Raw genomic sequence first — 22,142 nt, forward strand, 5'->3', positions numbered from 1 at the left:
ATATGGACACCAGGTAATAGCCATGCCACAATCACATGAACACCAGGTGATAGCCATGCCACAATCACATGAACACCAGGTGATAGCCATCTCACAATCACATGAACACCAGGTGATAGTCATGCAACAATCACAAAAAACACGATGTGATAGCCATGCCACAATCACATGAACACCAGGTGATAGCCATGCCACAATCACATGAACACCAGGTGATAGCCATGCCACAATCACATGGACACCAGGTAATAGCCATGCCGGAATCACATGAACACCAGGTGATATCCATCTCACAATCACATGAACACCAGGTGATAGCCATGCCACAATCACATGAACATCAGGTGATAGCCATGCAACAATAACATGAACATCAGGTGATAGCCATGCCACAATCACATGAACACCAGGTGATAGCCATGCCACAATCACATGAACACCAGGTGATAACAATGCCACAATCAGGTGAACACCAGGCGATAGCCATGTAACAATCACATGAACACCAGATGATAGCCATGCCACAATCATATGGACACCAGGTGATAGCCATGCCACAATCACATGAACACCAGGTGATAGCCATGCCACAATCACATGAACACCAGGTGATAGCCATGCCACAATCACATGAACACCAGGTGATAGCCATGCAACAATCACATGAACATCAGGTGATAGCCATGCAACAATAACATGAACATCAGGTGATAGCCATGCCACAATCACATGAACACCAGGTGATAGCCATGCCACAATCACATGAACACCAGGTGATAACAATGCCACAATCAGGTGAACACCAGGCGATAGCCATGTAACAATCACATGAACACCAGATGATAGCCATGCCACAATCATATGGACACCAGGTAATAGCCATGCCACAATCACATGAACACCAGGTGATAGCCATGCCACAATCACATGAACACCAGGTGATAGCCATCTCACAATCACATGAACACCAGGTGATAGTCATGCAACAATCACAAAAAACACGATGTGATAGCCATGCCACAATCACATGAACACCAGGTGATAGCCATGCCACAATCACATGAACACCAGGTGATAGCCATGCCACAATCACATGGACACCAGGTAATAGCCATGCCGGAATCACATGAACACCAGGTGATATCCATCTCACAATCACATGAACACCAGGTGATAGCCATGCAACAATCACAAAAAACACCATGTGATAGCCATGCCATGCCACAATCACATGAACACCAGGTGATAGCCATCTCACAATCACATGAACACCAGGTGATAGCCATCTCACAATCACATGAACACCAGGTGATAGCCATCTCACAATCATATGAACACCAGGTGATAGCCATGCAACAATCACAAAAACACCATGTGATAGCCATGCCACAATCACATGAACACCAGGTGATAGCCATGCCACAATCACATAAACACCAGGTGATAGCCATCTCACAATCATATGAACACCAGGTGATAGCCATGCAACAATCACAAAAACACCATGTGATAGCCATGCCACAATCACATGAACACCAGGTGATAGCCATGCCACAATCACATAAACACCAGGTGATAGCCATCTCACAATCATATGAACACCAGGTGATAGCCATGCAACAATCACAAAAACACCATGTGATAGCCATGCCACAATCACATGAACACCAGGTGATAGCCATGCCACAATCACATAAACACCAGGTGATAGCCATGCCACAATCACATAAACACCAGGTGATAGCCATGCCCCAATCACATGAACACCAGGTGATAGCCATGCCACAATCACATAAACACCAGGTGATAGCCATCTCACAATCATATGAACACCAGGTGATAGCCATGCAACAATCACATGAACACCAGGTGATAGCCATGCCACAATCACATAAACACCAGGTGATAGCCATGCAACAATCACAAAAACACCATGTGATAGCCATGCCACAATCACATGAACACCAGGTGATAGCCATGCCACAATCACATAAACACCAGGTGATAGCCATGCAACAATCACAAAAACACCATGTGATAGCCATGCCACAATCACATGAACACCAGGTGATAGCCATGCCACAATCACATAAACACCAGGTGATAGCCATCTCACAATCATATGAACACCAGGTGATAGCCATGCAACAATCACAAAAACACCATGTGATAGCCATGCCACAATCACATGAACACCAGGTGATAGCCATGCCACAATCACATAAACACCAGGTGATAGCCATGCCACAATCACATAAACACCAGGTGATAGCCATGCCACAATCACATAAACACCAGGTGATAGCCATGCCCCAATCACATGAACACCAGGTGATAGCCATGCAACAATCACATGAACACCAGGTGATAGCCATGCAACAATCACATGAACACCAGGTGATAGCCATGCCACAATCACATGAACATCAGGTGATAGCCATGCCACAATCACATGGACACCAGGTGATAGCCATGCAACAATCACATGAACATCAGGTGATAGCCATGCCACAATCACGCAAAATGTGACAAAGATTTGTAAAACTTAAATAATGCATAATCTTTTAACTTCACTGTGGGAAGATCAATTAATGAAAGTAACAATGAATGGTTTTGATTTTTTCCTAAGCCTCTAAGAAAGCCTTGGTTAATTCATATTCACTATAATTTTATTGAGCTGATATGACTCACTCATACACTTCCATAAGAAGATGGAATTTTGACAAGCTGGTATAACGTTTTGATTGCTTTTATGGTTGAGTTTCCTCAAACAAAATATTGCGTAGTGACATAGAATATATTTAGTATTTCTATGATTGTGTTCTATGCAATTTTTGCACAATATTTGATTCATTTTCCAAAATATAGATTCTAATAAATACCACAAATAAAAGTTGTACAATAATTTGGACATTATTTACCCCCATGCCCTTTTTTTACTATTATGGTACATTTCCATTTCTCAAGAAATATGAGAATGCTAGCTACTAGTTTACAGAAATATTACAAAATACAGAAAATCATGAAAGAATTGCATCAACATTATGGCTAGAGAATGGAAGCCAATGTCTCAATCTGTAATAAATTATGCGCATAGTAAAATGCACAATATCACATTAGCATATTATACGTGTATATATTTGAAGACACCACTTGGTAATAAAAACAAGTAAAAATTTGCAAACTTGATCTTGCTTCAAATTTACATACATTGTACAGTTGTGCACTATGTGCATAGTATGAATAATTATATTTTGCATATATCTACCAAGCTTAAATTTATTGACTTAATAAATCAGCAGATATCACAGATTAATACACGGTGATACATCTGTGTCGGCACTCAACACTGAATAAATCCTTTTCCATTTCATCAGAACTTCCAGTTTTACTGTAGATTCAAGCATTCTTTCAATGACTTCTGACCATTGGTTCTACTCTCATTTGTTTTTACAAATTAGCTTCTACAATCGTTGAATCTGGATCATATGACAGTCACTCTCCAATCATGTGATGATCACTTCCCTGTCACATGATACCATGTGATAGTCATGCCTCAATCACATGCACATCTTTCATAGTCCTTGATAGCCTTTACAGTTGGCATTATTTTTCATGATTTCATTTTATGATGAACCACTTTAGCTTTGTCTTTAATCAGGTGATTGTCATGGGAACAAAGCTTTTTAACAATGCTATCGATTCCATTTTCCTTGATAAGTTTTTTCAGAGTTGCTGCAAAAATGGAAATTCATTCAACATGCATGAGAGAACATTATGTATTGTCTGTAACTTTAAATAAAATATAAGTTGTTCATGAATGAACACAAAAAACAAAATGGCTGCCCACCTGACTTTGTATTTAATTAACTTACCAGATTGTAGAAACATTTCTGTCAACGTCAACACATTAACCGTGACTTCTGGCTGCGTATCAGATTCTGACAACAATCTTTGTAATAACTGAGTTATATTACAGCTGATGAAAACAGACTCTGTAGTCTCTGATAAAATAAATAATAGGTATTTGCATGTAACCCAATGTCAAGGTGCACATAGTTCAGTTCTGTGGTATAAACTTAAATAAACCCGAAATAGCTTAAATACACTTGTAATTAGTTCTTAGTCGGAGACTATGCGTTATTACTTTTAGTTTAGCATTAAATACATACATTTGCACTTATTGGGACTGTTAGAAGCCAATGTACCAAACCTTGTTGCCTACAGTTTGTTGTGATATTGTGCATTGAATAACGCATTGTACAGTAGATATGCCAGTGAACCTTTCAAAACCGTTAGCATTGTGTGCTTGGAATTTGTTGGGAAGGACATTATCTGATTACTATAGTGATGATAATTGTGACACAAATTGATTGTATTGTACAATGTATCACTGGAAAATATGATTTATTTAGAATTTTCTGAGTTCATATGCAATGCAGGAATGGTTGAGAATGCATTCAAGTATTAAAAGGGAGATCTATACATTCATACCATTATGTCTTTATTTTTTTAATTGGTAAAAATCACAAATTGTAAATTAAACCCTGACAATAAACAAGTCATTGAAAATGACACAGTCCCCGTTAAATTTTCGAAAGTTATCTTTGTGCTCGTCATATTAAAGCGGAGAGGTTGTCGCGAGCATGTCCGTGAAACTTGAGTTCCAAGTGGCGTATACAACAGATTGTTTATTTACATCAAACATGTGTTCCGTGTAGTAGTAATATGGCCAAAAATGAAAAAAACAGCCGTTATTCAGCCATCTTTGATCTGATTATGAAACACACTGATATGTATGATGTATGTGCCAAATACGAATGAAAATGGTACATAAATTGTGGAAATACAGTAGTAAGGCCAAAAAGTCAGATGGCTGTCAATCGGCCATCCTTGACCAGATTTTGAAACAAATTGTCATGGACATGCATCCTAACATGTATAAAGTACATGTGCCAAATTTGAATGAAAACTGACAGAGCACGTCCAAGATACCGCATAAAGAAAACAAAACAAGATGCCTGCCAGTCAACCATCTTTGATCCAATTGCGCAGTAAATCGTCATGGACATGTATCCTAACATGTATAATCTATGTACCAAGTTTGAATGACAACTGACAAAGCATGTCCAAAATACAACATTTTCAAAAAACAAGATGGCTGCCAGTCGGCCATTTTGAATCGAATCAGTAAACCACTGCATGTGCATATGTCCCACATAAAGTACTAGGCACATGCAAAGAATGAACGAAATCCGTCCACAGGATTCTGAAATACGACTCTGGACAGACTGACACACGGACGGACGGACACACGGACGGACAGACTTGGGAACTCACGAATGGTCGGGGACATGTATCCTAACATGTATGATCTATGTACTAAATTTGAATGAAAACTAACAAAGCATGTCCAAAATACAACATTTTCAAAAAACAAGATGGCTACCAGTCAGCAATCTTTGATCCAATTGTGAAATAAATCGTCATGGACATGTATCCTAGTGTGTATGATCTATGTACCAAGTTTGAATGAAAACTGACAAAGCATGTCCAAAATACAACATTTTCAAAAAACAAGATGGCTGCCAGTCGGCCATTGTGAAGCGAATCGCTAAACCACTGCATGGGCATATGTCCCACATAAAGTACTAGGCACATGCAAAGAATGAATGGAATCGGTCCAAGGGATTCTGAGATATGACTCCGGACGGACGCGCGGACGAACGGAGACCAAATTATAAGTCCCCGTTTTTTTTACTGATATTAGGATTATGTCAGATGTGCATTTTTTTATTATTCATGACTGCTTAATGATGTTGATTGTTAATTACACTTTTCACTCACCCAGAGTTTGTGATGCAATCAATGTCATGGCAACCAATGCCTCATTCTGCATAAGCATGTATTCAGATGTTGCCATGGTTACTGCATGTGGCAACCCATCTGAGCTGACAATTACCTCCATCACATCGATGGAACTAGAATTCTTGACGAGTGCTGCAATTAGTCTGTGCAAAAAAAAAAAAGAATTCAAGAGGGAATAGTTAACCATCTACTTGAAATTCATTGTCCCTTCTGTTAGTTTGAAATTAATTCATGAGATAACTTACCTGTTAGCTTCACCTGCCACTCCTGCATGGTCTGGTGCATCACATAACTCAACGATTCGTTTCACAATTGCACGATTTCCTCCTACCTGTACAGCAGCACTTGCTAATTTAAATCAAATTAAAAATAATGATTATTAAAATACATTTTGTAAATTGTTTTGACATTTTGCACAATTTCTAAACACGATGGCAATCACATGACCACAGTTTCAAAATCATATGTTTCATATAAATAATCACATGCACATCACATGTTTACCTTGTCCATCCACTAACATTCGAATTGTAGCTAGTAGTTTAAACTGCACTGGTGTCATGTCTGTTCTAATCAGTGACAGCACAGTGTCTAGAACGCCACACTTCAACATGATAGCTTTGTTAACAGCTGAAAAGACAAAAAAATTAAAAATGTTTAAATGTTTTATTGAGTCCTATTGACCTGCATACATTTATATAAAAACATGTCAACAAATGTAGCATAAATGAGTATGCTACATACCAGCAGAATGACAAAGAGCAGGTCCACATGGAAAAAATGAACTGGAAAAATTCGAAGCAATTATGAAATATTGTTCAGGAATAAGAACTGAGCAGCTCGACCAAAATTAAAAATATTCTTTCCACCATAGTTATGACTTTAATGTGATTTTAATTGATTTGATTTTTCACCTCTTAGCAATAGTATCTATTGTATTGTATTGTGGCAAAGGGTAACCTCATTCTCCCACGTCCATAGACTCCACAACCAGATGTAGTTTAAAATCTTGCCCAGGACACATACATGTATATACATATTTAAATAAACGTAAACATTGCCTTTAATAGGTAATACCTCACACGTGAGGCTGAGTTGGTGCAAGGCTTTTATGACCGTATGCCCTTACTGATGTCAACCAAACTTATTATGTGGGAAGTTGGCACCCAAGGCTGACAGGTACTACACCTTGCCCAAGGGTGACCTGGAGGTAGTTGTGGCAAGGGGTAACCTCATTCTCCCAAGTACAAAAACTCCACAACCGGATGCAATTTTAACGTCTTACCCAGGACATGTCCAATACAACTGAAAACCGACTAAGTCGTGAGGCCAAACCTGTAATAATTCGGGGAGCGCTGAAAAGCACTGCGTTCACCCGCGCGTTCATTGTGCCCAAGGGTGACATGGAGGCTGCTGTGGCACATGATAACCTCATCCTCCCAAATTCCAAGGGAAAACTAAAACAATAAAAGCACAAAACAAGCAGAAAGGAAAAACGCGCGTATGTTTGTAGATAATCCACCAAGAGGATGAAACTCCTGGCTCCTGTGCGTGTTCTAAACTTGGTTGTGCATTTCTGTACGTGAGTGCGTAAATTGCAATATTTGCCAAGACAATAGTATGTTATAGATTAATGCGGAGCTCATTATCCTGAATGTGACACAGGGCATTCTCCACTGTCCATGTATTGTTAAACTTAGGCAATAGGTTCATAACACGTGAATATTCATATTGTATCGTATTGTATTGTACTGTGTTTAGTTGGTTAACTGTATCTTAATGTAGTTTATTTCATTTTTATACGACCATAGAACAACTCACTGTAGTTTGTTATTACATATACCTCTACTCCATCATACAGATGTGTTTATAGAACGGATACTGTTTTCAGCTTTAACCATGATTCAAAGGCTTGCAAAATGACTACTTTTTTTTAATTTTAATTTCATTTTAAATTGACTATTCTTACCTGGAATAGCAAGATTTCTAAAAGCACTGAGTACAGCATGCTGTAACTTCATGTCTGTCTCTGTGGAGCCAGTTGGTGTCTGTAAAACATCTTGTAATGGTTTCAGAACTCCACATTCAACCAGTTTTATGCAGTGCTCATCTGAAAAAAAAAAATTGCATGTACAAATTTCACTTTTGCAACAAGTTCACTTCATTTGAGCAGTGAAGATAGCAACATCGACATGACCAACCTCTAGTTCTTATTTCTAATTTTGAACCAAACAAATATGGTGTGACATTTGAGATATGTACTGTATTTTTTGATAATTTTTAATCCATGAAAATAGAGCCAAGATTTCCTTTGTTGTATGAAACGTGTTTAAATGTCAAGAAATTTAAGCTATACTTAATGCAAACAGCACTGGGAATATATATGTGGTTAACCATATAAATATGTAAATTCATCTTCCAGCAATTTGCATACTATTATCATACCGGGATAAATACATGTCACATGACATATCACATGACATATCATGTGTTTACGAAGTCAACTATGATATTTTTGACGCAGCTTTACAAGGATTAACAAATAACAGTGAATAGTGCAAGTCATGCTGCTTTAATGAATATAACTCACTAGAAACTGACAACATTCTAATAAAATGTGAACATTTTAAAGGTTTAGGATGCTATATAAACTAATAACTTACCACTTCGTGCAAAGTTTCCAATAACTAAGGCACCAGATATTTTTCTCTGGTTGCTAGGTGACTGTAACCATATCATCACTTCCTTTAAAACTTGTCCATTTCCATTATTAAAAATAAGGTTCATACTTTCATCTAAAACAACAATTGATCACCATGACAACAAATTGAATAATTTCAGAATTATTTTTTCATGCTTCATAAATAATTCCTCAATATTTTGTCTTTAAATCTGGTAGACATAAGATATGTTTGAGTTGACTCATTCCAAGATGTTGATGAATGATACTACTTTTAGATGAATTCAAACATTTTGAAGTCATAATTTGAACTTTCATATGTTTAAGTACTGTAAAATACTTTATTTTCGCTTGGAATTAATTTTCACTATTTTCGCTGAAGGAATGATTCAGTGAAAATAAAATCCAGCGAATATACCTTTTTTCATATATTTTACATTCAACTCATCAAAGATCAATGAAAATAGATACCATACAAAACACCCCAAATGTCTTTTCAGCGAAAATTAATTCCAGCGAAAATAAAGTATTTTACAGTAAGTAAATTCTGTGCGATTCTCACCTTCTGTTAACAGGAGTACAATTATGTCAGTAGCTGCTTTCTCTAAACTGAATGCTTCACTGCTTCGGCGACTTTTGTGTGAGAAATTGGCTTGGTAGCCACGATGGGAATTCATAAACCCGGCTAAAATCTCAGCTAAATGATATTTTGAAAACTTCACTTTCACAAGATCTGTGTCAAGATAAAAAACACTGAACATTTTTTTCACAATGCCATATTTTGTTATGTAAATAAGCTATTCAATATGCGTGATTCTACTCGAGACCACATTGACAACAGCCAAGTCTCCATTGGCACCACAGTGTTAGGAGCCATGTCTCCATTTGGCACCACATTGTTAGGAGCCATGTCTCCATCGGCACCAGTGTTAGAAGCCATGTCTCTACTTGGCCCCACAGTGTTAGGAGCCATGTCTCCACTTGGCACCACAGTGTTAGGAGCCATGTCTCCACTTGGCACCACAGTGTTAGGAGCCATGTCTCCACTTGGCACCACAGTGTTAGAAGCCATGTCTCCATTGACACCACAGTGTTAGGAGTCATGTCTCCACTTGACCCCACAGTGTTAGGAGTCATGTCTCTACTTGGCACCACAGTGTTAGGAGCCATGTCTCCACTTGGCACCACAGTGTTAGAAGTCATGTCTCTACTTGGCACCACAGTGTTAGGAGTCATGTCTCTACTTGGCACCACAGTGTTAGGAGCCATGTCTCCACTTGGTACCACAGTGTTAGAAGTCATGTCTCTACTTGGCACCACAGTGTTAGGAGTCATGTCTGTACTTGGCACCACAGTGTTAGGAGCCATGTCTCCACTTGGCACCACAGTGTTAGAAGTCATGTCTCTACTTGGCACCACAGTGTTAGGAGCCATGTCTCCACTTGGCCCCACAGTGTTAGGAGCCATGTCTCCACTTGGCACCACAGTGTTAGAAGCCATGTCTCCACTTGGCACCACAGTGTTAGGAGCCATGTCTCCACTTGGCACCACAGCGTTAGGAGCCATGTCTCCATTGACACCACAGTGTTAGGAGCCATGTCTCCACTTGGCACCACAGTGTTAGGAGCCATGTCTCCACTTGGCACCACAGTGTTAGGAGCCATGTCTCCACTTGGCACCACAGTGTTAGAAGCCATGTCTCCACTTGGCCCCACAGTGTTAGGAGCCATGTCTCCACTTGGCACCACAGTGTTAGAAGCCATGTCTCCACTTGGCACCACAGTGTTAGAAGCCATGTCTCCACTTGGCCCCACAGTGTTAGGAGCCATGTCTCCACTTGGCACCACAGTGTTAGAAGCCATGTCTCCACTTGGCACCACAGTGTTAGGAGCCATGTCTCCATTGACACCACAGTGTTAGGAGCCATGTCTCCACTTGGCACCACAGTGTTAGGAGCCATGTCTCCACTTGGCACCACAGTGTTAGGAGCCATGTCTCCACTTGGCACCACAGTGTTAGGAGCCATGTCTCCACTTGGCACCACAGTGTTAGAAGCCATGTCTCCATTGACACCACAGTGTTAGGAGTCATGTCTCCACTTGACCCCACAGTGTTAGGAGTCATGTCTCTACTTGGCACCACAGTGTTAGGAGCCATGTCTCCACTTGGCCCCACAGTGTTAGGAGCCATGTCTCCATTGACACCACAGTGTTAGGAGTCGTGTCTCCACTTGGCACCACAGTGTTAGGAGCCATGTCTCCACTTGGCACCATGCACAGTGTTAGGAGCCATGTCTCCACTTGGCCCCACAGTGTTAGGAGCCATGTCTCCACTTGGCACCACAGTGTTAGGAGCCATGTCTCCACTTGGCACCACAGTGTTAGGAGCCATGTCTCCACTTGGCACCACAGTGTTAGGAGCCATGTCTCCACTTGGCACCAGTGTTAGGAGCCATGTCTCCACTTGGCACCACAGTGTTAGGAGCCATGTCTCCATTGACACCACAGTGTTAGGAGCCATGTCTCCACTTGGCACCACAGTGTTAGGAGCCATGTCTCCACTTGGCACCAGTGTTAGGAGCCATGTCTCCACTTGGCCCAACAGTGTTGAGAGCCAAGTCTCCAATTGGCACCACAGTGTTAGGAGCCATGTCTCCACTTGGCCCCACAGTGTTAGGAGCCATCTCTCCATTTGGCACCACAGTGTTAGGAGCCATGTCTCCACTTGGCACCAGTGTTAGGAGCCATGTCTCCACTTGGCACCAGTGTTAGGAGCCATGTCTCCACTTGGCCCCACAGTGTTAGGAGCCATCTCTCCATTTGGCACCACAGTGTTAGGAGCCATGTCTCCACTTGGCCCCACAGTGTTAGGAGCCAAGTCTCCAATTGGCACCACAGTGTTAGGAGACATGTCTCCACTTGGCCCCACAGTGTTAGGAGCCATCTCTCCATTTGGCACCACAGTGTTAGAAGCCATGTCTCCACTTGGCACCACAGTGTTAGGAGCCATGTCTCCACTTGGCCCCACAGTGTTGAGAGCCAAGTCTCCAATTGGCACCACAGTGTTAGGAGCCATCTCTCCAATTGGCACCACAGTGTTAGGAGCCATCTCTCCATTTGGCACCACAGTGTTAGGAGCCATGTCTCCACTTGGCCCCACAGTGTTAGGAGCCATGTCTCCACTTGGCACCACAGTGTTGAGAGCCAAGTCTCCACTTGGCACCACAGTGCTAGGAGCCATGTCTCCACTTGGCACCACAGTGTTAGGAGCCATGTCTCTACTTGGCACCACAGTGTTGAGAGCCAAGTCTCCAATTGGCACCACAGTGTTAGGAGCCATCTCTCCAATTGGCACCACAGTGTTAGGAGCCATCTCTCCATTTGGCACCACAGTGTTAGGAGCCATGTCTCCACTTGGCCCCACAGTGTTAGGAGCCATGTCTCCACTTGGCACCACAGTGTTGAGAGCCAAGTCTCCACTTGGCACCACAGTGCTAGGAGCCATGTCTCCACTTGGCACCACAGTGTTAGGAGCCATGTCTCTACTTGGCACCACAGTGTTAGGAGCCATGTCTCCACTTGGCCCCACAGTGTTGAGAGCCAAGTCTCCAATTGGCACCACAGTGTTAGGAGCCATCTCTCCAATTGGCACCACAGTGTTAGGAGCCATCTCTCCATTTGGCACCACAGTGTTAGGAGCCATGTCTCCACTTGGCCCCACAGTGTTAGGAGCCATGTCTCCACTTGGCACCACAGTGTTGAGAGCCAAGTCTCCACTTGGCACCACAGTGCTAGGAGCCATGTCTCCACTTGGCACCACAGTGTTAGGAGCCATGTCTCCACTTGGCCCCACAGTGTTGAGAGCCAAGTCTCCAATTGGCACCACAGTGCTAGGAGCCATGTCTCCACTTGGCACCACAGTGTTAGGAGCCATGTCTCTACTTGGCACCACAGTGTTAGGAGCCATGTCTCCACTTGGCACCACAGTGTTAGGAGTCATGTCTCTACTTGGCCCCACAGTGTTGAGAGCCAAGTCTCCAATTGGCACCACAGTGTTAGGAGCCATCTCTCCACTTGGCCCCACAGTGTTAGGAGCCATGTCTCCATTGACACCACAGTGTTAGGAGCCATGTCTCCACTTGGCACCACAGTGTTAGGAGCCATGTCTCTACTTGGCCCCACAGTGTTGAGAGCCAAGTCTCCAATTGGCACCACAGTGTTAGGAGCCATGTCTCTACTTGGCCCCACAGTGTTGAGAGCCAAGTCTCCACTTGGCACCACAGTGTTAGGAGCCATGTCTCCACTTGGCACCACAGTGTTGAGAGCCAAGTCTCCAATTGGCACCACAGTGTTAGGAGCCATGTCTCCATTGACACCACAGTGTTAGGAGCCATCTCTCCACTTGGCCCCACAGTGTTAGGAGCCATGTCTCCACTTGGCACCACAGTGTTAGAAGCCATGTCTCCATTGACACCAGTGTTAGGAGCCATGTCTCCACTTGACACCACAGTGTTAGGAGCCATGTCTCCACTTGGCACCAGTATTAGGAGCCATGTCTCCACTTGGCCCCACAGTGTTGAGAGCCAAGTCTCCAATTGGCACCACAGTGTTAGGAGCCATGTCTCCACTTGGCCCCACAGTGTTAGGAGCCATCTCTCCGTTTGGCCCCACAGTGTTAGGAGCCATGTCTCCACTTGGCACCACAGTGTTAGGAGCCATGTCTCCATTGACACCAGTGTTAGGAGCCATGTCTCCACTTGACACCACAGTGTTAGGAGCCATGTCTCCACTTGGCACCAGTATTAGGAGCCATGTCTCCACTTGGCCCCACAGTGTTAGGAGCCATGTCTCCACTTGGCCCCACAGTGTTGAGAGCCAAGTCTCCAATTGGCACCACAGTGTTAGGAGCCATGTCTCCACTTGGCCCCACAGTGTTAGGAGCCATCTCTCCATTTGGCACCACAGTGTTAGGAGCCATGTCTCCACTTGGCCCCACAGTGTTAGGAGCCATCTCTCCATTTGGCACCACAGTGTTAGGAGCCATGTCTCTACTTGGAATCTAATACAGTTCTCATTTTGCCCAACCTCCCACCCGCTTCTGCTTTCCAATTGTTTTTTTTCGCTGGCTATTGCGACCAGTTGTTGAATTCGACAGACAATTACCGCTTTATTTTCAACCATGCAAACCCAGAAATATAACCGCCCGTCTGCTTGCATTTAAATTTCGGACTAACAAATAATTGTCTTACAATAGTCTTTCTGGTTTTCATAGATGTTGAACAGCCGTCAAAAGTTCAAATACTTTTTGTTTTAACTTTCTATAATTATATGCACGCAATCTGACCCTTTGACCTCGATTTGGCTGGGATTGAATATTTTATTTTAAACAATATTCTGACGTAAAATACAAAATGTATTTCAACACAAGTACAACATGGTTGTCTGGGTTTTCTTTCCTGATTTTTGAGTCTTCAAAATGTGTTTACGGTTTGTATAATTATTGTTGTTTTCCCCCAAGGCGAAGACAAGCTGAAGGACCATGAAGCTAAATGGCAGTTCCATGCATGGATTGAGTGAAATAAATATTTCTAAGCCTAAAATAAAACCTAATATTACACCTCTTTGTGTATTTTTTAATTTTACATACGTTTATCATAACAGTATGTTTGTAAATATGTAGAAAAATATTGTCTTTCGTTAATAATTACGATTGTTTGGAATGTTTGTCAGCTGTGTCCCAATAATTTGTTTGCATATTTCATACTGAGTTTAGGACGGCCGTCAGTCCCAACGTCCCGCATTCAACACAATCAGCCGAGACAGAATGGAGTTTAGGACGGCCGTCAGTCCCAACGTCCTGCATTCAACACAATCAGCCGAGACAGAATGGAGTTTAGAACGGCCGTCAGTCCCAACGTCCCGCATTCAACACAATCAGCCGAGACAGAAGGGAGTTTAGGACAGCCGTCAGTCCCAACGTCCCGCATTCAACACAATCAGCCGAGACAGAATGGAGTTTAGGACAGCCGTCAGTCCCAACGTCCCGCATTCAACACAATCAGCCGAGACAGAATGGAGTTTAGGACGGCCGTCAGTCCCAATGTCCCGCATTCAACACAATCAGCCGAGACAGAATGGAGTTTAGGACGGCCGTCAGTCCCAACGTCCCGCATTCAACACAATCAGCCGAGACAGAATGGAGTTTAGGACGGCCGTCAGTCCCAACGTCCCGCATTCAACACAATCAGCCGAGACAGAATGGAGTTTAGGACGGCCGTCAGTCCCAACGTCCCACATTCAACACAATCAGCCGAGACAGAATGGAGTTTAGGACGGTCGTCAGTCCCAACGTCCCGCATTCAACACAATCAGCCGAGACAGAATGGAGTTTAGGACGGCCGTCAGTCCCAACGTCCCGCATTCAACACAATCAGCCGAGACAGAATGGAGTTTAGGACGGCCGTCAGTCCCAACGTCCCGCATTCAACACAATCAGCCGAGACAGAATGGAGTTTAGGACGGCTGTCAGTCCCAACGTCCCGCATTCAACACAATCAGCCGAGACAGAATGGAGTTTAGGACGGCCGTCAGTCCCAACGTCCCGCATTCAACACAATCAGCCGAGACAGAATGGAGTTTAGGACGGCCGTCAGTCCCAACGTCCCGCATTCAACACAATCAGCCGAGACAGAATGGAGTTTAGGACAGAATTGAGTTTAGGACGGCCGTCAGTCCCAACGTCCCGCATTCAACACAATCAGTCGAGACAGAATGGAGTTTAGGACGGCCGTCAGTCCCAACGTCCCGCATTCAACACAATCAGCCGAGACAGAATGGAGTTTAGGATGGCAGTCAGTCCCAACGTCCCGCATTCAACACAATCAGCTGAGACAGAATGGAGTTTAGGACGGCCGTCAGTCCCAACGTCCCGCATTCAACACAATCAGCCGAGACAGAATGGAGTTTAGGACGGCCGTCAGTCCCAACGTCCCGCATTCAACACAATCAGCCGGGACAGAATGGAGTTTAGGACGGCCGTCAGTCCCAACATCCCACATTCAACACAATCAGCCGAGACAGAATGGAGTTTAGGACGGCCGTCAGTCCCAACGTCCCGCATTCAACACAATCAGCCAAGACAGAATGGAGTTTAGGACGGCCGTCAGTCCCAACGTCCCGCATTCAACACAATCAGCCGAGACAGAATGGAGTTTAGGACGGCCGTCAGTCCCAACGTCCTGCATTCAACACAATCAGCCGAGACAGAATGGAGTTTAGGACGGCCGTCAGTCCCAAAATCCCGCATTCAACACAATCAGCCGAGACAGAATGGAGTTTAGGACGGCCGTCAGTCCCAACGTCCCGCATTCAACACAATCAACCGAGACAGAATGGAGTTTAGGACGGCCGTCAGTCCCAACATCCCGCATTCAACACAATCAGCCGAGACAGAATGGAGTTTAGGACGGCCGTCAGTCCCAACGTCCCGCATTCAACACAATCAGCCGAGACAGAATGGAGTTTAGGACGGCCGTCAGTCCCAACTTCCCGCATTCAACACAATCAGCCGAGACAGAATGGAGTTTAGGACGGCCGTCAGTCCCAACGTCCCGCATTCAACACAATCAGCCGAGACAGAATGGAGTTTAGGACGGCCATCAGTCCCAACGTCCCGCATTCAACACAATCAGCCGAGACAGAATGGAGTTTAGGACGGCCATCAGTCCCAACGTCCCGCATTCAACACAATCAGCCGAGACAGAATGGAGTTTAGGACGGCCGTCAGTCCCAACGTCCCGCATTCAACACAATCAGCCGAGACAGAATGGAGTTTAGGACGGCCGTCAGTCCCAACGTCTCGCATTCAACACAATCAGCCGAGACAGAATGGAGTTTAGGACGGCCGTCAGTCCCAACGTCCCGCATTCAACACAATCAGCCGAGACAGAATGGAGTTTAGGACGGCCATCAGTCCCAACGTCCCGCATTCAACACAATCAGCCGAGACAGAATGGAGTTTAGGACGGCCATCAGTCCCAACGTCCCGCATTCAACACAATCAGCCGAGACAGAATGGAGTTTAGGACGGCCGTCAGTCCCAACGTCCCGCATTCAACACAATCAGCCGAGACAGAATGGAGTTTAGGACGGCCGTCAGTCCCAACGTCCCGCATTCAACACAATCAGCCGAGACAGAATGGAGTTTAGGACGGCCGTCAGTCCCAACTTCCCGCATTCAACACAATCAGCCGAGACAGAATGGAGTTTAGGACGGCCGTCAGTCCCAACGTCCCGCATTCAACACAATCAGCCGAGACAGAATGGAGTTTAGGACAGCCGTCAGTCCCAACGTCCCGCATTCAACACAATCAGCCGAGACAGAATGGAGTTTAGGACGGCCGTCAGTCCCAACGTCCCGCATTCAACACAATCAGCCGAGACAGAATGGAGTTTAGGACAGAATTGAGTTTAGGACGGCCGTCAGTCCCAACGTCCCGCATTCAACACAATCAGTCGAGACAGAATGGAGTTTAGGACGGCCGTCAGTCCCAACGTCCCGCATTCAACACAATCAGCCGAGACAGAATGAAGTTTAGGACGGCCGTCAGTCCCAACGTCCCGCATTCAACACAATCAGCCGAGACAGAATGGAGTTTAGGACGGCCGTCAGTCCCAACGTCCCGCATTCAACACAACCAGCCGAGACAGAATGGAGTTTAGGATGGCCGTCAGTCCCAACGTCCCGCATTCAACACAATCAGCCGAGACAGAACAAACATTGATAGTGATTCATGGGGATCATGTCCAGTAATTTGTGAGCTGAAAACCCAAATAATTAAACAAGTATTATTATACATGTATATATATATATACATACATTGCCAAACTACGACAGAGCTAGAGTTGTTTCAGTCGCCTTAAAGTCGATGCAAATTCAACTAGCCATTTCTTGAAAGCATCGGGAATATATTAATAATCATTCTTAGAAATCGTTTTATTTTATTTGAATCCATAAAACTCATGAGTTTTTCGACATTTGTTGGCAACTTCCGCGCTAAAAATGGTTGAAAATGTGGGTCTCTTGCAAAGTCCTGTTTCTAATTCAGACAAATATGGTTCTGTGACATTGAACAAACATTGATAGTGATTCATGGGGATCATGTCCAGTAATTTGTGAGCTGAAAACCCAAATAATTAAACAAGTATTATTATACATGTATATATATATATACATACATTGCCAAACTACGACAGAGCTAGAGTTGTTTCAGTCGCCTTAAAGTCGATGCAAATTCAACTAGCCATTTCTTGAAAGCATCGGGAATATATTAATAATCATTCTTAGAAATCGTTTTATTTTATTTGAATCCATAAAACTCATGAGTTTTTCGACATTTGTTGGCAACTTCCGCGCTAAAAATGGTTGAAAATGTGGGTCTCTTGCAAAGTCCTGTTTCTAATTCAGACAAATATGGTTCTGTGACCCAGGTCGTGCTCCGATCAGGTGACTTTCAGCCAATCAATGATGTTGTAACAAAGCATATTTGACGCTAATTGCAGGGTTGTTGTACCATACAATTTCTGGCGTTGATTCACATTGTTCTTCACTGAAAAACATTGGTGTATGTGGGATTTGACCTTAGTTCATAAAGAAAAAAAACTAGGCTGATATACATTAGAGTCCACAGCAAATCAGTTTTCTTTTTCAAGTTGTGAAATAAGGTAAACCAGAGTAAGGTCGATGATTTTCAGTACCGAAGGACTTCCGTGTGAATCATGATTTTCGAATTGTTCATTGACTGGTCACCAAATATTTATGGCTATAACTAAATTTGACACATTTTTTTTCTGAAGCCCAATAAATTATTCATACGTGTCAAGCTCTGTTCGATTTTTTCAGGGCATGTGGCCATTTTTAGTTGAAAATATTTTGTGTAGAAATACTTTTACAGTACGTATAGATTGAGCTCATTCACTGATGCTGGCTATTTTGGAAATTGGATGTCAAATTTTACCAGACCTATCGCCTGTGGATCGACATGGTTTTGATATGGTTATTTTAGAAATTAATCAATATTTTAGGAGTTAGCTATGCTTTTTTCACGCAACTGTTTCATTAAAATAAAATAAACTATTACATTATAAACAAGCACCCAAATCACGTAACAAGAGGTCCCAGTTCAGTTGCTTTCGTTAACGATACAAGTGTCATACAACTATTAGATTTGAAGTGTCGTTCAGAATTTAATAATAGTTAATACTAGTTGTATTTTTACCCTTTACTATCAAAACCACCTTTTCGACCACTCATGTGTCAGTGATCAGTGTTTGGGCGAGCAGTAAGTGTTTTCATTGAGCGAACGAGCTAAAAATGCGGCCGGTTTCCGGTCATACGCAATCAGAAATTAAGTCTATTAAAAAGCAGTAAAAGCGGAAGGTTGGGCGAAATGAGTACTGTAGCCTCATTTCTTACCATTCTCTGCAAGCACTGATATAATTTCTAATATGGTTTCATGAATCTCTTCATCATCATGTTGTTGTAAAAGCTGAACCAAGATTTCAATAATTCCACTCGAGGACAACTCCATTCTTCCACTTTCTGTGAATTGTTGAAAAACTAGCTTTAAGTGACATTAATATTCAATTTCAGAGAAGTGTATAGAAAACTACAATATGATAAACACCCAAACACAGAGATGCCAACCTTTATCTTTGATGAATAGTAATGATTAAAATTTATGTCTGTGCATATTCTCGGCACTACTGAATATCAAATAATCATACAAGGATAGACTTAATATATATATTATATATATATATATATATATTTTCCAATGAAATTTTCATTGTGAGGTTAACTGTTATGTCCTTCATTTTAGTTCATAATTGAAATTCAGGACTATATAATAGCAAATTAAATGACTGAACAACAGAGAATGAAGCTGGAAAACTTGAAATATTATTATATTCTACTGTCATGATATGCAGTAATTTTAGTCTTTTTAAGCAAACTTGGCTCATGTTTGGCAGAGTGTCATGTGACACAACTTGCGCACATCATTGCTTGTGAGTTAACAGAGAAGCCAACATTTTGTTGCTCAAATTTGTCTTATTCTTTGTAACTAAACAGAATAGTACAATTACACAGCTCATAAATCATGTTTTTTGGGGGGAGGAGAGCACTTAGCCAAGCACTCAACTCAAACAACTAGACAAAACATAATTTTGTTCATCATGAGCCAGATTAGAGGGATAAGTACGCCATGTTTTCCTGCATGACTTGACCTGCAACATCGACCTTTGACCTGCTAGGTCAATTCTGTTATTAACCAATCAGAATGCAGTGTTAAAATTGTACTGATGCGATTCTCCGGGAATTCCCAAAAGCATTAACGCAATGAGGAAGTGAATTATAGATGTTGAAGTATGATCTCTTGGAAATTGATTTTAGCAAAAAACGGCATGTTTTTTTAAAAATAAGGTAAATACATGTAGTATTTTATGAAAGATAAACTGAATATGGAATGAAATATTTACTGTCTTTCGTGGTTGTTGACAGGTCATTGTGGAATCGTAGTTTACGCAGGGTTACGTTGGTCTTCACGTTCGCATTCACTGCGGTCGTTATCAACGTTGTATTACATAAATTTGATTACCAGTATTTGAAAAAGTCAAACAATGGTCAAAAAGCAGGTTTAGTAGAGCATAGGTGCTGAGTCGGACAAGTACGGCATAATCTAGTCCTCAATTTTGTACTAATTTCACTGAAATTAAATTAGTTGTCTCAACCACAAGAAAACTTTCCTTCTCATGTTTTTAAAGAAAAATAAAACTGAATTCTTACCTGTTTCTAGAAGACTATCTAAACATAAAAGAACCATTTCACATAAAGACACGTCATTTGAAAACTTAGATAAAAACTCTTGTAAAGCTGATATTGCACCAAGGGAGAAAATTTTACTATGAATGCTCTCTGAAAACAAACACATAAAGGTCTGACCATTAACAGAAGGAATGGTAGAAAACCAGACAAACTTTATTTTTCTTCACTTAGTTTTGAGCCAATTATTTTTATTTCAGGATAATGTCATTTGAAAACAAAAGTTTGCTTTTTTTCTTTAATTTTGTTTTCTTTTTTTTAATCTGTCGTTCCCCCAAGTTCTCTGATTGAATGAATGAATGAAAACATTTTTCATGTCATTCTCCCTATTCATTTTTCTCTCGCAGATATTCAGAGTAAAATAAATAAATAAACCAACCAACCTACTGAACTTAAAACTTTTTATTTATTTACAATGTCTCACAATCAAGAAGTCTTTAGCACCCTTAATTGATTAGAAAAAACAAGAACTTTCTGTTGTTACTGTTAAGATGTTAATTGACCTGTAGCCAATGAATGATGTCCATTTGGTTCAATGTAGCAGCATAGTGTTGAAAAGAATAAAGTTGATAAAAATGACTGAACTCAAAGAGAAATCTTACCATTAGAATTTGTTAGGTTCAGTAAATGTCCACAGACAACAACTCTAAGTTTCTGATTTGCATTGTCACTTGTAGATAAACACCTATTTTTCATCAAATCCATTAACTTTTCCAAGCCTCCTGATTGGTCTATCAAAGCTCTTGCCTCATCTGCATACAGTGGAAAATAATGCTGATTAAATAAAGCCAAATCGAGCCAAATAGATGTCAAAATCATACAAAATTCTTGCTATTACATCTCTAATAGAAACACATATAAACAAACAGTTGCATATAAAGTATACTGGATTATTGAAATATGACATATTTTGACTGTAGACCACACATCTACCATACACGCAAGTGCTTGTTATACATATATGTGATAACCTTTAACAGACACACAAACAGAATCAAAAATTAAATAACTGTTTTTGAACTATGTCTGAACATGAACTATAGTCCCCAACACTGACTTGTCCAAAATAAAAGGTGTGACTTTCAAACAATTTACATAGGAAATGAAAAAAAAGAATTCCTCACTAAATACAAACATTTGTACTATGCTAAATATTTTTGCTGCCATTTTGCGCTATAATCAAATTATTACTACAAAAAAGAAAAACAGATTAAAATTATCAAGAGAATACTGCAAAGTATGCATTCAGGCAGCACAGGGAGTCACATATCAGTCTCTGCTACAACTGTACATGTCGATTGATACAATTTCTGTACTGCCTTTGTTCATACTTTGTGGTATTCTCTAAAAATCTCATACCATTATCAAAACATATATTGCCCAGAGCTCTTGATGTCTGTAATACAACCTCTGTGTCTTCATGATTCATTATATTAACCAATGGTGGAATCAGACCAGCCTCCACACATGGCTTACGAATAGACTCTACAAAATGAGAAAAATTGGTAAAATGAATTTCCATAAAAAGGGACATTTTCTATTATTCTTTCTTTTTAATCAAATTAGGTGAATATGGAAAGTACAGTCTAGTCGTTGCCACAAATATTTGCATGCATTTCTAAAATTATACCCTTGTCAAAAAAATAAAGGGACTAATGTGAGGGCACTGTTTTGGACATCTACAACTGTAGTCATATTTTTAGGGGCCCAAGCC

The 22,142-nt window shown here is 41.7% G+C and overlaps 1 protein-coding gene across 1 annotated transcript in view; it reads right to left on the minus strand.

The window, feature by feature from the left end:
- Positions 1-3,172: 3,172 nt before the first annotated feature.
- The window catches only part of LOC102806195 (rap1 GTPase-GDP dissociation stimulator 1-B-like), a 48,286-nt gene continuing 29,316 nt past the window's right edge, over positions 3,173-22,142 (minus strand). Inside the window, exons 5-16 of the mRNA XM_085493993.1 lie at positions 21,788-21,913; positions 21,031-21,180; positions 20,393-20,521; positions 19,022-19,147; positions 9,111-9,281; positions 8,532-8,663; positions 7,838-7,978; positions 6,373-6,498; positions 6,114-6,216; positions 5,848-6,011; positions 3,876-4,004; positions 3,173-3,735 (exon numbers count right to left, since the gene is read on the minus strand). Of these exons, the coding sequence (XP_085350119.1) occupies positions 3,614-3,735; positions 3,876-4,004; positions 5,848-6,011; positions 6,114-6,216; positions 6,373-6,498; positions 7,838-7,978; positions 8,532-8,663; positions 9,111-9,281; positions 19,022-19,147; positions 20,393-20,521; positions 21,031-21,180; positions 21,788-21,913 (1,619 nt within the window). The 3' untranslated portion in view covers positions 3,173-3,613. The remainder of the gene's footprint in view (positions 3,736-3,875; positions 4,005-5,847; positions 6,012-6,113; positions 6,217-6,372; positions 6,499-7,837; positions 7,979-8,531; positions 8,664-9,110; positions 9,282-19,021; positions 19,148-20,392; positions 20,522-21,030; positions 21,181-21,787; positions 21,914-22,142) is intronic.

Source organism: Saccoglossus kowalevskii, chromosome 19, assembly GCF_978046115.1.
Source record: "Saccoglossus kowalevskii chromosome 19, keSacKowa6.1, whole genome shotgun sequence".
Lineage (NCBI taxonomy): Eukaryota > Metazoa > Hemichordata > Enteropneusta > Harrimaniidae > Saccoglossus > Saccoglossus kowalevskii.